Genomic DNA, 13,020 nt, shown 5'->3' with positions numbered 1-13,020 from the left:
GAATATTTTATCACTTTTAAGTCTGAATATTTCTGAATCAGTGTCCTATGACCACAAAATTTTCAGTTTTATTACAATTGTTCAAGGTAAAATATGAATTTGTTGTTTTATTCAACGTAGACCTAATATTAAGCCAGTTACCATAAGCACTCAAAAAATAAACAAGGCGCGCTACGACACTCCGCACCCCTCAACGATTTTCGAATCAAAATTTTTTCTCGTCTCGTTTCTCTAGGGGGTTTCAGAACATTTCAAGTCTTGAAAGCGAGATTGATTTTTTGTTTTTAAACAGAAAATTAGTTGTTTCCATTAATTTTTCAATTTTTCGTTCTGAAAATGGCCGACAAGAAGGTAGGTAGGCAGAGCCCACCAATGGAAGTCGACGATATTGTTTTTCTCGTTGTTTTATCGATTATCTTCTATTCTTTTGTTTTCAGGACTACGCAGCTATCGCCGAAATCGAAAAGCAAATTGCCGATAATGCGGCAAATTTCGAAAAGTGGAAAAATGCTAACGCGTCAGTCGAATATATATTTTATTCACATAATTTCTCAATATTTTCAGGTTGCAAAGAGGATCTGCCGACTATAATGCAGGAGTGACACGATTCACCGACTGGGATCGTGATCTACGAACAAGGCTCGCATCTCATCAAGGAATAAATGTCGAATCAGGCCCGAAAAGCATCGATGCAGTCCTTGGAGAGTTGCTGGATAAAGTAGATGGTGCTGGCTTTGCACAAGCAATTCAAATTGCAAACTCCGCTGATCCTACATTTTGGCCAACATTACAACAGGAATTTCACAATTTTAAAGGTAAATAGTTTGAGTTTCCATTTGAAAATAATTGGCGTCATGTTTCAGCAAATCCACCACAGCCTGTATATCAAATGCCTCGATCTCAATATTACCCAAGTTTTGGTGAGTTGCATAGAATATTTTCTTCATTTTATAATTATTTTATTACAGCCTCGAGTCCATACGGTTATGCAGCTCCACAAGTTACATCAAACGTTCCTGTCTATCGGCCTGTTTTGCCAACAATTATCACACTTCCGAAAGCAGTCTCACCAGTCCGAGACTTCCAAAAGAAAACCGGAGCGCCATTCCGAGATTTCAGCGTGTAAACTGAACTAATCAATTCATCCTCGTTTTCTATTCACTATTTCTATACTTCACTTTTGAACTGTGCCGTCGTTATGTTTCTCAAATTCGAAAATCACAAATAAACATTTTCTAATCACACATCGATCTTCTGCTTATCAACTAGCCAGTGGTACAATGTTAAACTGGTTTTCGATATCTTTGATTCTGCAACATTCAAATGGGCAAACCCACGTGTTATATCGAATTGTGTGTGTTTATCAGAAATGCAACAGAAAAAATACAATTTCTACAGAAAATTGAAAAAATCAAAGTGAAAATTTGTGTATACTTTATTTTTATGATTAATTGCACTGCAAAATATGTCATGCGATTCATAATCTACGTATTTTTCATGTTATTGATATTCCGAAAAATATCCCGAAAAACTCTGATCCAACGAAAAGCGTGCGGTGGCGTTGCGAAAAACGCGCGCGCGCGTTGCAGACCAGCGCCCGTCCGACCACGCCCACTTCTCGAATTGTTGCATTAAAATTCCTTGATATTTTTGAATGAGGAGTTATTTAGAACATATTTCAATTGTTTTGCGCAAAAAATATTAATACGCTATTTTTCAGGGTAACCGAAAATGCTCGGGCGACGTGCAGTATCAGTTCATCGGTTTCTTTCCAGAGCCGCGAGACAAGTGAGCATTTCTCATTTATTTTTTAGTTAAAAAAAATACGTATTCCGTTTTCCAGAGCGTAACTGCTGCCTCTTCTGCACAGCCAAGCCTCCAAGGTAGGAAGTTTACACGTTTTATATTAAAATAATCGAATTTCTTCCAGCTAAGACCAGTTTGTTGGAACCACTCGTTCAAAATGTGAGAATTACATCTTCAGCCAACTTCCACATGAGTGCAGTAAGAAGTGAGTTTTAAATGAAAAATACTTTTCAAAAATCTCATATTCAAATCACAGTGAGCGATGTTATTACCGTCGAAGGACCAGCTTTTGCTGAATCAATTTCGGAAGGAGATATTAGATGGCTAAAGCAGAAGGGAGATCATGTTAACGAAGACGAACTTGTCGCTGAGATTGAGACGGATAAAACTTCGGTTGAAGTACCAGCTCCACAAGCCGGAACAATTGTCGAGTTTCTCGTGGAAGATGGAGCTAAAGTGACAGCCAAGCAAAAGCTTTATAAACTTCAGCCAGGAGCAGGCGGAGGCTCGTCTGTGAGTTAATTTTTGTACAGCTTAGTGACTGAATTATAATATTTGTTTTTTTTTCAGTCAGCGCCAGCTAAAGAAGAACCAAAATCAGCGCCAGCCAAAGAAGAATCAAAACCAGCTCCAGCCAAGGAAGATTCGAAGCCAGCTGTGACTGCCGCTGCCCCACCAAAGCCAGTTTCTGGGGATATTCCAAAATCTGCTCCACCAGTTGCTCGCCCACCATCAACACCATCATCTTCCACTCCAGTCGGAGCCGTCCCAGTCACTCGTGTCGTTGTTCCAAAGGGAGTTGATCCATCCCACGCAATCACCGGAGCCCGTGATGAAGTCCGCGTTAAAGCCAACAGAATGCGCATGCGCATTGCTCAAAGACTGAAGGATGCTCAGAATACTTATGCTATGCTTACTACCTTCAATGAGATTGATATGAGGTTTTTTGTTGTTTTCTGGGTTTTTAAAAAAAGTTTTCGTGTTTTTGCAGCAGCCTCATCGAAATGAGAAAGACTTATCAGAAGGATTTTGTTGCCAAGCACGGAGTTAAGCTCGGAATGATGTCTCCATTTGTCCGCGCTGCCGCCTACGCTCTTCAAGAATCTCCAGTTGTTAACGCCGTTCTCGATGAAAACGAAATTGTCTACCGTCACTTTGTCGATATCTCCGTTGCTGTTGCTACACCGAAAGGACTCGTTGTTCCAGTCTTGAGAAATGTCGAGAGCATGAATTATGCTCAAATCGAATTGGAACTTGCCAATCTCGGAGTGAAGGCTCGTGACGGAAAGCTGGCTGTTGAAGATATGGAGGGAGGAACCTTCACGATTTCTAACGGTGGAGTCTTCGGATCCATGTTCGGAACCCCAATCATCAATCCACCACAAAGTGCAATTTTGGGAATGCACGGAGTGTTTGATCGTGTTGTTCCAGTCAACGGAAAGGCAAGTTTTCATTTTTATTCCAATTACTGATAGAAATTATCAAATTCGAATTTCAAAATGTTTAAATTTAACTAAAATGATTATAATACTGAAAATATATAGAAACAAAAACGTATGATTCATAAAAATTTGTTCAATTTTCAGCCAGAGATCCGACCAATCATGCAAATCGCTTTGACCTACGACCACAGATTGATCGATGGAAGAGAGGCAGTCACCTTCCTCAAGAAGATCAAGACCGCCGTCGAGGATCCACGAATCATGTTCATGAATCTTTAAATCTTAAATCTTTATCGCCCCTTTTTTTCTAAATTCTTTTTTCTATGCCTCCTTGGTCATGCTTTCACAAAATTTTTAATTTTTCGTTTGAACGTTTAGTAATCAACCGTAAATCATAGGTACGATGTATCGTCTAGCTTGTCATTCACCCCTTATGTTCGACTGTCCCTTATTATCCGAGTTTTCTTGTTCAAAAGCTAGTATTGATTATTAAAAAAATAAAAACCAAATATTTCACTTCTTCATCAGTCTTTAATCACACAAATTTGGCAATCATTACTTTTGATTTCGATATTTATGACGTCACTTGGCAATGAGAAGGTGATCACTGATAAAAGATAAGAAGTTCAATGTCATCTTTCAGGTATTCCTGGCAAGTGAGAACGGTTGAAATAATGGTGAGTTGAAAAAAAAATCATTAGAGGAAATATTGCAATGTTGAATTTAATTTCAGAAGCGGTCATCGGATTTCACTCCAACCACGACACCTTCAAAAATAGCCACGTGGACTCTACACGGCGATGTAACTCCAGAACGGAAGAGAGGACCACCCATACTACTGAAAGCCAGTCCAACAAAACAGATTCAGAAAAGAAGGTGTTTAATATTTCCTTTCTTGGAAATATATTTTTTCAATTTCAGTGCCTACTCTCGAGAGTTTATCAAAACATACGTGTTCTTCGATCTGGAATGTACTGGACTTATAAAAAATGAAGATACACGAAATTTGCACGCACGAGCATTCAATAAAGCTGAAGAACATTATAATGTGCTGAATAATCTTTGCATTGAAAGTTCGTTTTTTTTCTAATTGTAAGAATAATTTTAAATCCTTCAAAAAGTTTGAATTTCAGCACGAAAAGATGAGCTTCCTTACATCACTGAAATGAGTTTTATGGCGATATCGAGTGAAAAATTTGATGAATTGAAAGCCGAGCGTCAGAAGGATATTACGTGGAATATTGAAAATCCTGGATCAGAAAAACCATTAGCAAAGTTTATTCCTACTTGTACACACACGAGGCAGATTAATCCAACGATGATGAGTGAAACAGAATGGAATTCTTATGAAAGATTCCGATTGGCTGGAGGAAAAGGTTTGGAAGAGTTCATTGAAATTTGAAAAATTCAATTTTCAGGTATAATTGTTCATTCAAAAAAGGAATGCCAACGGAATAACACATTTAAAGAAGAATGGCCCGGCGTGATTCAATTCTTTAATAGTTTACAGAAACCAGCACTTTTGAGTAAATAAGTCTTTCAAAAAAAATAATTTCGGCAATTCTACTAAATTACCTGTTGCACCATGTTGTTCCGACATTTTTAGTTAAAAATTAGTGTCAATATATAGAGAATCACTTGATTTATTTAAAAATGACACTTATTCTAACTAAAACATTTGAGAAAGTGGCCGTTGCAGAAAATAAATTTCGAAAAATATGCTATTTGGTAATTGGCAACTTTCAAGCCAATTTTGAGAGCACATTCTCAAATGTTTTAGTTGAAACAAGTGTCAATTTTAAGAAACAAGTCAGGTTTTCTATATTTTGACTCTATTTTTTTACTGCAAAAGGACGACAATAATAGCCGCCCATAACTTATGGCAAATGGGAACGCAAGATTAAATGAATTGTGCGGCAAATAATCTAGGAAAATTTGTTTTAATGTATTACGGAAATATAAAATTCTAAAATGCGTATTGCGCAACATATTTGACGCGTAAAATATCAAAATATCTCGTTGCGAAAACTACAGTAATTTATATCGCTGTCACTATTCGGAAATAAATCAATTTCAAAAATAAAACCCGTAAATCGACACAAGCGCTACAGTAGTCATTTAAAGAATTACTGTATGTTTCGCTACAAGATATTCTGCGCGTCAAATATGTTGCGCAATACGCATTCTCAGAATTCCGGACTCTCATAATATTTTCCACTATTTTCAGTTCTGCTATCCTTAATTTCTTAACCTTATTTTTTTCAATCTTTTATCTTTCCAGTTGCCCATAACGCTATCAAATATGATCTACGCGTCATCTACGGAGAGCTGCAGCGAAACGAAGTGCTCGAAGAGTTTGGAATTCCTCAGGATATCTACTTTATTGACAGTTATTGGATGGCGAGAGAAATCGAGGATACGATAGTCAAAGAACTTGCAACGGTCTGCAAATATATCAAGTTTCCGAAAGGTTTGTGAGGATTTTATAAGTTTTTTTTTTCTCAATTTATTTTTTTTCAGTAAAAATCGAAGAAGTTGACGAATCGGAGCGTGTCGTAATAGATGATTCCGTCGAAGAAATAGTTCAAAATGATGAACCAAAGGAAACGGATCATCCTGCGAATATTCTGGATTGGGAGAAATTTTCGGCTTCCCTCAAAAAACGAATTCGAAGAGATGGATTTGTGAGAACTGGAGCTGGGAGTTGGACATACAAGCATACCAACAACAAGTTCAGCTTGCCAGTTCTGTACGAAGATCTCGTTGGTGGAAAATATACTGCTCACTACGCTCAACAAGATACCGAAGCTCTGATGCATGTTTGCCTTAGTTACGGAAATGATTTCACTCGATATGCCAATAATTCGGCTTCTGCTTTACCATTTTAACCTTCCTTATTAAGTATTTTTCCTCGTTTTCACTTTTCAGATCCTCACATTCACTTGTACTTGCACCTCCTAATATCAATATTTTTTTCTGTATCCACCTTAATGAATTGAAAATAATACAAAGTTCATACTCGCAAGAAATGTTATTTATCACAATTAGACCCATTACATGTGACTCTAGTCAAATTATGCAAATAATAGGATAAGGTGAGTACATAATCGAAAATCTACAGGTTAATTAATTATATAAGTCCAAATAAATATTACATAGGATAGTTGAGTTTTCAAAAAGTGAACAAGTCTTGCTCAATAGTTCGGTTCTTGAACGAGTCCAGCCAGCACTCTTTTCCGTCGTTGATTTTTGGGCTTCCAGGCGAGGTGGTTGGTGCAGGAAGGCGTTCAGATGGATAAACGGTCTGAAAATTATCATTTTCGATCGGCAACGGCGATGAGATCAAGATATACCTTATATTCATTCCAAAAATGAGCCACAGAGACTTTCATTTGACGGCTCAGTGACTTTCCCTTACGAATAAAGCCTGAGGTTGATGGCTTATTACTGTCGTCGTCGTCGTCTTCAGGTCGACTTGGAGGACGATTTTGTGGCTCCGAAGGTCCTTCACCGTGGTCAGAGTTATTTTCCGCAGTTGATGGTCTCGTGCTTGGTGTGTCGCCTGAACCAACAGCGTTTTGATGTTGCAGCCACTCTCTTCTTCCTCTTGCTTCCGGGTTGTTTTGAGCCAGTGGAACTTCAGGCTCTCCTCCGGAACCTGCGGATCCTGTTCTAAGCGAAGCTCCAGAGTCTGAAGGGATTGAGATGCTATCTTTATCATTCAATTCAAAAGATGCCACAGGGTCCTCGACAGGAGCACGACTTGGGCAGGAGCACTGCGAGTCTCGATCTCTAGAACTCTGTTCAGACGGAGTTTGATTGGCCATGGAAGCTTCGGAAGGATCTTCGGGTATTTGATCTAGTCTCGGTTGAGCTGATGTTGATTCTCGATTCGCCTGTGACGCAGGAGATTCAGGTAAAGGAGGAAGTGAACCGGATTGCTCTACTGACGACGACGGGGATAGCGGAGGGGATTGCAGATCAGCGACTGGTTGATCAGTTTGCACATCTCTGGGGGTGACGTTACCGGTAACCTGGAATTTAATGAAATTAGATTAGAAATAACGAGATTAAATGCTACAAACCGGGACATTAGTGTTTTCCTCTGTGTTGGAAACTCGATTACTACCGCACAATGGACATATCGCTCGCCAAATTTGTGTACTCAGTCCGGGTTGTGCTGCGTTTTGTGATTCAGCTTCTCTAGGACGAGTTGCAGGCATCGGAGCTACTTGGTTTCCAGCAGGCGTTGGAGCTGACGAGCTTCCTGGAGGAGCTCCAGAAGTCGATGGAACGTCATCACCAGCCATCCGTGCTGATCGAAAAATATTGAATTCTGATGAAGGGATGATATGTGAGCTGAAAAAAAAGGGGTTTTTTCAAAACAGACTCTGATTTTTCACTAACTTCTCAATCATTTGTCTTCTCTGAACACTCGCCGAGTACCAGTCTCTGATAATCGCAATCAACGCTGTGAGATCCGCCATAACTTCTGAAAATTTGTTAAAGAATCGATTGATTTTAGAAGAAAAGAGATAAAAACTTTGAATAAAATGATTGAAATCTGATTTTCAGAAAGGTAGAATGGAAATTTTTCCCGCCATTTTTCTATTTTCGCGGCGATGTTTTGTAGAAATTAGGGGATCAAGTTAAAACGGTTAAAAAAATATTTTTAAAAAATAGATCGAGGAGAAAATCTTGCTATTGCTTACGGTCTAAAGGCGCGGAGCGGTTTTGCACACTCGTGTCTCGCCACGAGTTATTAGGATACGGTAGACGGTAAATTTATTGCAGTGTACTGTACTCTGTGAACAGCAATCATTCGAATATTCGCTGCTTTTTTGGAAAGTGTTCCTCATGATTGGAAATAGGCGTGAACTGAAATATGTTTTGTGAAAATGTTTTTGTGAAAACGTGACGTGTGTTTTCCCAGGTATCACATTAGTGATACCGTAAGTTCAAGAGCAGAAATTTGGCAATAAAACGCAGCTCTGATCCTACGAGTGTTTCACCGAACGTCAAGAGTTGCATTTACGAGCTTTTATCATGTCTGCCTGCGTGCCTACCATATGCCTAATGCCTGCCTATTGTTGTATTGTATTCCAATTCACTAGAAATTCCCTAGAATCATTTCCCTGCAAACTGTGGTGTTGAGAACAAGAGACGAGGTTGTAAATGTGGCAATTTAAACTAAATTCCATGTCCGTGACATTTTAAGTTGTACGATCTCCTGTGATCTTTGACAGTGCGCGTCGTACACTCAATGCATCTTGAACAAAAGAGGAAAGTGATAGCATTGAGGCAGACAAGAAGAGGTAAAAAATTTTCATTTGTAAAACCAACAAAGTCAGTGCAAAAAATTTTGGACATTCTTATCGAAACGGAAAAAATAGTGAAAACAGGTAGAACAGATGTAAAATGTCAAAATCATGGAATACAGAAAAAAAAACGAATAATTGTGCCCTTGAACTATTTACAGCCTCCCTTGAGGTTTCGAAGGTTGTAAAACTAAATACAAAGATCAAAATTAGTTGGTTTAAAGGTTGAGTACGGTCTCTGGGGAACTGACTAAAACTATTCATTTTGAAATCTTTTTTATTTCGAGTCAAAAAGCGGGAAAAAACTCAGCTTTCCCATATTTATTTGGAAGTCATCGACAAATACAAAAATGTTTAAAAAATTCTTTAGATTTCTCGAAGAATTGACAGGAATTACGATCTTACTAAAAAATTGTCGTAAATTCTTCGAGAGGTTTTTTAAAATGATATTTGGCAAATTTAGCACCATATAAATAATTTTTAATAATTTCCTCACTACCATACTGTATTCCAGCTTCAAATGAGGTGAGAGAACAGAAAATATGAAAGATGTATGAAATAAACCTTCTCGAAAAACTGTTCGCGGCAACCTTTGCTGATTTTCAGTAAAAAGATCAAAAGCTTCCATTTTGCAAATTTACTGCTGAAAGTGGATAAATTTATTTTCCCCTGCTGCCCAATGAAGCCCTTTTTCAATTGATAAAATATCTCAAACATCTCGTCCGAACGTACGTTCTTCTTACATATCAACACAATCTTTTTGCCAATATACAATGGCAGTGACAAAGAAAAGATGTTCGCCTATTGGTTTGGGATAATGTTTCACTGATGCGTATGTCGTAACACTGTCGCCTCACAAAATCGTTTATGCTTGTGGCGCCATCAGCTTCTTCTTTGCTATCCCTCTTTCATTTTTTGTAGTGGCCAACAGCTTCTTCTTCTTTTCTGTCTTGCTATCTGCCTTTTCTATGCTTTTGGCATCTGCGGTTGCAAAAGATGGCATGATCCTGGAACTGGATGAGACAAGTAGTGCGTTTTGCGTGACCTGGGGGAAAAGGACAGTCTTTGGAATTCCCTCCTCTTTGTTTAATTGTTTTGTCTTGAAAAAGGAGGGTGTTGTCGGGAAAAGAAGATACTATTCAAAAGTACTTTTGTTCCTTTTTCCTTTCTTTTCACTCATCTTATCGACCAATTTGTTTTGAATGAAACTAGTCGGTCATTACCAAATGACGGACCCTTGCACTCACTAATTCTCGTGACAATTTAGTGTTCTTCGCTTAATTCTCACAACGTTATGTTTCATATCAAAATATGTTCCTTTCAGATTCGTCACCAGATTGTTGATTTTCCCCCAGTCCAGAATATTCGGCTAGTTTGAATCATTCTTGATTTGGGTTATAGATCAGTTGGTCAAATTGTTCGATTCGCCAAGCTAAACGTATCTACTTTGATTGTCCAAACGGCTTTAGAAATAGTTTTACAGCCTATATAAGCATCCGGGGCATCAAGGATGGCCATATGGTCTCTCTTTTATTAAAAAAAATGTTCAAAACTCTTTGAACTTAATTTTGCAGGTCTAATAGAGTACGAGGGGATAGTGATTTGGTATGAAATGTGCTTCCTGAAGAAGTTTGGAGCTCAAAATTTTTTTGTGGAAAACTGATCTTTTGAGCAATCAGACTGTCTTGCTAGAGCCTAGAAGGTTACCAAAATTTGTTCTGATGTGCTATAAGCTTACCTTATTTATAACTATTTTCATTTCAAACCCCCCCCCCTTTCGAAAATTAGTATTAATAGAGGAGTTACAGTAGTCTATGATATTGTTTTTTAATCTGAAAGTTACTATTTATAAAACGCCTCTAAATGCTTATCAAAATTATTTTCTCTAGAAAAACACAGCAATCAGTGTCCTCCTTTCACACCTTTCTTATTTTATTACAACATTTTTCCTTCATCTCCGTTCTTTTTCATGTGTCTCATATTCAATAATCACCTCATTCACAATCCAGGCAGTACCCAATTATTTCTGAATAATTCTTGCCGATTCTCGCAATACTTTTGTACAATTACCAGTTGTCAGAACACATTCTTCGCAGCTCATTCATCTTTCCGCGAGGTGGTCCAAGTCATTTCCTGCCGTGAGGAACTTTCACTGCGGTGAGAAGGGTTGCCACACACACATATTTTCTTGTTTTCTGTTTCCGCAGGTGATGTGACGTCTTCTCCGCGCCCTTTCGCTCTTACCGCAAACCCGCAATAGACCTCCGCTGGTTCTTTTCGCCGTTGCCATTGAGTGACGCTTTCTCCTTATCTTTGCTTTTTTGAAATCAATCTTTGAAATGGCAGAGGATTATGATTTATTTAGTGTTTTATTCTGAACATCCAAAAAGTGATATTTTCTTAGATAAAAATACAAATTCTGTTAAGACTCCTATCACCTAAGAAGAATATAGTGACTTTTAAACTGACCTAGCAAAGTTAGGCGGTAACCGTAGTTATTTTCATTGTTATTCATTGCAGAAAATTAATTTCAAATCTTTATATTGTTTGTTGATCAAAATTACGGTTAGATGTTCAGAAACTAGGAAAACATAGTATTTAATGTTTTTCTGATTGCAATTAGGTATATCCAAATTAAAGACAAGTTTGCTTGGTCACTTTTAGTAAGATTAGAAATTGCCCGCTACAACAATATGAAATACAACATAGTTTGTCGGCAATTTGAAAGCTCAATCTGAAATTACTGGAATATCAACTATCAACCGAGTGATTTAAGTAAGGGATTAAGGTATTCGTAAAATATTGTTTGATATCTTTCAAATCCGACCTGTCTTACCTGACTTACTAGATTTAAGACTAATTGAAAAACACAGTAATCCTAACTTCAGTGTTTCCCTTCACACAAAATACAATCCATTTCTAGATCAGTCTCGAAAGATGATATCATTCTTTCAAATCTCTAAAAATACAACAATTATGATATCTTTTGCAATAAAACAGTCATATTCGTGTCATGGTGTAGTTTGTAGTGTGGTTAAACACGAAAAGACAAGTGTCGGAGAGAAGTATCTCGTGTCCTCCACCGTTTTCCTAATCTCTGAGCTTTTTGCTTTTTGTGACCTAACGAACACATTTTCTGCGCACAGACCATATAAAAAGTGCCGTGCTCTTCATTTTGACTCTAGGAAGTTCTATGGAAATTTGAAATCTTCCCTAGACACAAGTCATGCATTTCTGTGCAGACTAATATGCCTAGGATTTTAAATTCAATCCCCTCATTTTTTTCAATATTAATTTTTTGGCCTTAAATCTTAACCAAATTTTTGCGAATTTCCTGAAATAGTGTATAGACTGAATTCCTAGTTTTGGCCAAAGGATGAGCTGGAAGCCAGACAATTGAGCTGCTCATTAATTTTTGATAACTTCCATTCACTAAACGATGCTATGACCCAAAAGTGAGTCGTTCATTGTTTTTAGCAAGACAAAAGATTTTTAGAAAATGTGACGAAGCATGCTCTGAAATGAGTTTGCGTTTCCGATGATAGATTTTTCAGAGACATTTTGTGTGATTCTATTAGTGTCAGACTATTCAAAATACGCTGAAAATGGCTAAAATTTGGTAATTTTCGTATATTAAAATTTTCATTCAAATTTTAGAATTGCGAATGTCTTCCAAAATTACTTGTCAGTTTAATATTATCGTAAAAATAATCTCTTTTTTTAACTGTCATAAAACTCAAAAATGCAGTCCATTTTTGGATTTAGAAGTCTAATTTATTTAGATTTTTTGATAGAAATTTCGTAATTTTATGAAAGCGATTTTACGATTTAGGCCATTTTATGTCATAATAATTGAATTGTTCAATTTGAAAATAGTAGGACTAAAAATTATTTGATTTCTCAAATTTTTAGTACGTGTGCGTTAGAAACAAAACACCTCCATAAATGTTTGGCATTGTCAAAACTGTAGTTTTCAATTCGTGTTAGCAATAGTTTCACATATACATTTTTTTAATTCTTATCTTTTCTCGATTTATTCACTCAAGAATTTTTTGTTTTCTTACGATTCTAGCTCCAAAGTAACTACTTTCCAATGAATTTGTATATTGACATGTGCTCCGATGAGTTTACATAGACACTAGTTCGTTCAATGTTTCGAGGGGGCACCCCCGTGTCAACACAATCCTTTTCGTCCCGCCACCTTACATATGATGACTAAAATCGTTTTGTGCCCCTCGTGGTTGTGGCCCCAGCCTCATCCGTTTTTCACATCGGAAATTACTTTTTACCATAGAAACCGGATGACATATGATAGCTGGCCTTTGTCTTTTGCTTTTTTCTTCAAATTTTCCCGCATTTTTCTTTGTCAGTTCAGACATTCATCGGTCAACCATACCTGGCAAGAGCGATCTCGTGAATTTTGACGCCTTTCTTCTACCCCAACATTTCTCCAA

General features: G+C 37.5%; 4 protein-coding genes and 2 non-coding genes across 9 annotated transcripts; 4 read left to right on the top strand and 2 right to left on the bottom strand.

Moving 5' to 3' along the window:
• Nucleotides 1-142: 142 nt before the first annotated feature.
• sna-1 (Small Nuclear RNA (snRNA) Associated protein) lies at nt 143-1,244 on the top strand. Its single transcript, NM_072300.7, has 5 exons — nt 143-351; nt 438-517; nt 565-815; nt 864-920; nt 969-1,244. The coding sequence occupies exons 1-5, from the start codon at nt 337-339 to the stop codon at nt 1,124-1,126; spliced, it is 561 nt and encodes a 186-aa protein (NP_504701.2). The 5' UTR covers nt 143-336; the 3' UTR covers nt 1,127-1,244.
• Nucleotides 1,245-1,546: 302 nt separating this feature from the next.
• W02F12.11 lies at nt 1,547-1,699 on the bottom strand. The gene has a single exon (NR_068955.1). It is a non-coding gene; the product is annotated as an Unclassified non-coding RNA W02F12.11 (non-coding RNA).
• Nucleotides 1,700-1,720: 21 nt separating this feature from the next.
• On the top strand, nt 1,721-3,766 carry dlst-1 (Dihydrolipoyllysine-residue succinyltransferase component of 2-oxoglutarate dehydrogenase complex, mitochondrial). The gene is made up of 7 exons (NM_072299.6): nt 1,721-1,788; nt 1,844-1,883; nt 1,931-2,011; nt 2,063-2,319; nt 2,377-2,747; nt 2,798-3,248; nt 3,393-3,766. Exons 1-7 carry the CDS (start codon nt 1,732-1,734, stop codon nt 3,525-3,527), a joined length of 1,392 nt encoding a protein of 463 aa, NP_504700.2. The 5' UTR covers nt 1,721-1,731; the 3' UTR covers nt 3,528-3,766.
• A 121-nt stretch (nt 3,767-3,887) lies between these two features.
• Nucleotides 3,888-6,273, top strand: W02F12.4 (Exonuclease domain-containing protein). 4 transcript variants are annotated; one of them, NM_001269139.2, is made up of 7 exons: nt 3,892-3,925; nt 3,982-4,124; nt 4,170-4,321; nt 4,382-4,624; nt 4,667-4,774; nt 5,530-5,718; nt 5,769-6,271. In NM_001269139.2, exons 1-7 carry the CDS (start codon nt 3,923-3,925, stop codon nt 6,134-6,136), a joined length of 1,206 nt encoding a protein of 401 aa, NP_001256068.1. In that variant the 5' UTR covers nt 3,892-3,922; the 3' UTR covers nt 6,137-6,271. The 4 variants fall into 4 exon arrangements, with proteins under 4 accessions (NP_001024184.2, NP_001024183.2, NP_001256068.1 ...); NM_001029013.4 differs by lacking the exon at nt 4,667-4,774 and having other exon boundaries at nt 3,888-3,925; nt 4,170-4,340; nt 5,769-6,273; NM_001029012.4 differs by lacking the exon at nt 4,667-4,774 and having other exon boundaries at nt 3,890-3,925; nt 4,370-4,624; nt 5,769-6,273.
• era-1 (Embryonic mRna (mRNA) Anterior) lies at nt 6,249-7,765 on the bottom strand. The gene is made up of 4 exons (NM_072297.6): nt 7,656-7,765; nt 7,334-7,607; nt 6,602-7,282; nt 6,249-6,552 (listed from the first exon to the last, which is right to left on the bottom strand). Exons 1-4 carry the CDS (start codon nt 7,733-7,735, stop codon nt 6,421-6,423), a joined length of 1,167 nt encoding a protein of 388 aa, NP_504698.1. The 5' UTR covers nt 7,736-7,765; the 3' UTR covers nt 6,249-6,420.
• A 5,055-nt stretch (nt 7,766-12,820) lies between these two features.
• W02F12.10 lies at nt 12,821-12,951 on the top strand. Its single transcript, NR_068954.1, has one exon. It is a non-coding gene; the product is annotated as an Unclassified non-coding RNA W02F12.10 (non-coding RNA).
• Nucleotides 12,952-13,020: the final 69 nt, after the last annotated feature.

The sequence above is a fragment of the Caenorhabditis elegans genome, chromosome V (assembly GCF_000002985.6).
Source record: "Caenorhabditis elegans chromosome V".
Classification (NCBI taxonomy): Eukaryota; Metazoa; Nematoda; class Chromadorea; order Rhabditida; family Rhabditidae; genus Caenorhabditis; species Caenorhabditis elegans.
This window is presented reverse-complemented; position numbering and strand designations above follow the sequence as displayed.

What these genes read in the sequence shown, in the direction of transcription:
- era-1 (NM_072297.6), bottom strand. Translation starts at nt 7,735, where the DNA reads ATGGCGGATCTCACAGCGTTGATTGCGATTATCAGAGACTGGTACTCG. An exon ending in AGAAGACAAATGATTGAGAA is followed by an intron (nt 7,608 to 7,655) that starts GTTAGTGAAAAA and finishes CTTTTTTTTCAG; the next exon opens with CTCACATATCATCCCTTCAT. An exon ending in AGGAAAACACTAATGTCCCG is followed by an intron (nt 7,283 to 7,333) that starts GTTTGTAGCATT and finishes ATTAAATTCCAG; the next exon opens with GTTACCGGTAACGTCACCCC.
- W02F12.4 (NM_001269139.2), top strand. An exon ending in AAACAGATTCAGAAAAGAAG is followed by an intron (nt 4,125 to 4,169) that starts GTGTTTAATATT and finishes TTTCAATTTCAG; the next exon opens with TGCCTACTCTCGAGAGTTTA. An exon ending in GAATAATCTTTGCATTGAAA is followed by an intron (nt 4,322 to 4,381) that starts GTTCGTTTTTTT and finishes TTTGAATTTCAG; the next exon opens with CACGAAAAGATGAGCTTCCT.
- sna-1 (NM_072300.7), top strand. An exon ending in AAGTGGAAAAATGCTAACGC is followed by an intron (nt 518 to 564) that starts GTCAGTCGAATA and finishes CAATATTTTCAG; the next exon opens with GTTGCAAAGAGGATCTGCCG. An exon ending in GGAATTTCACAATTTTAAAG is followed by an intron (nt 816 to 863) that starts GTAAATAGTTTG and finishes GTCATGTTTCAG; the next exon opens with CAAATCCACCACAGCCTGTA.
- dlst-1 (NM_072299.6), top strand. Translation starts at nt 1,732, where the DNA reads ATGCTCGGGCGACGTGCAGTATCAGTTCATCGGTTTCTTTCCAGAGCC. An exon ending in TTTCCAGAGCCGCGAGACAA is followed by an intron (nt 1,789 to 1,843) that starts GTGAGCATTTCT and finishes TCCGTTTTCCAG; the next exon opens with AGCGTAACTGCTGCCTCTTC. An exon ending in GAGCAGGCGGAGGCTCGTCT is followed by an intron (nt 2,320 to 2,376) that starts GTGAGTTAATTT and finishes TTTTTTTTTCAG; the next exon opens with TCAGCGCCAGCTAAAGAAGA.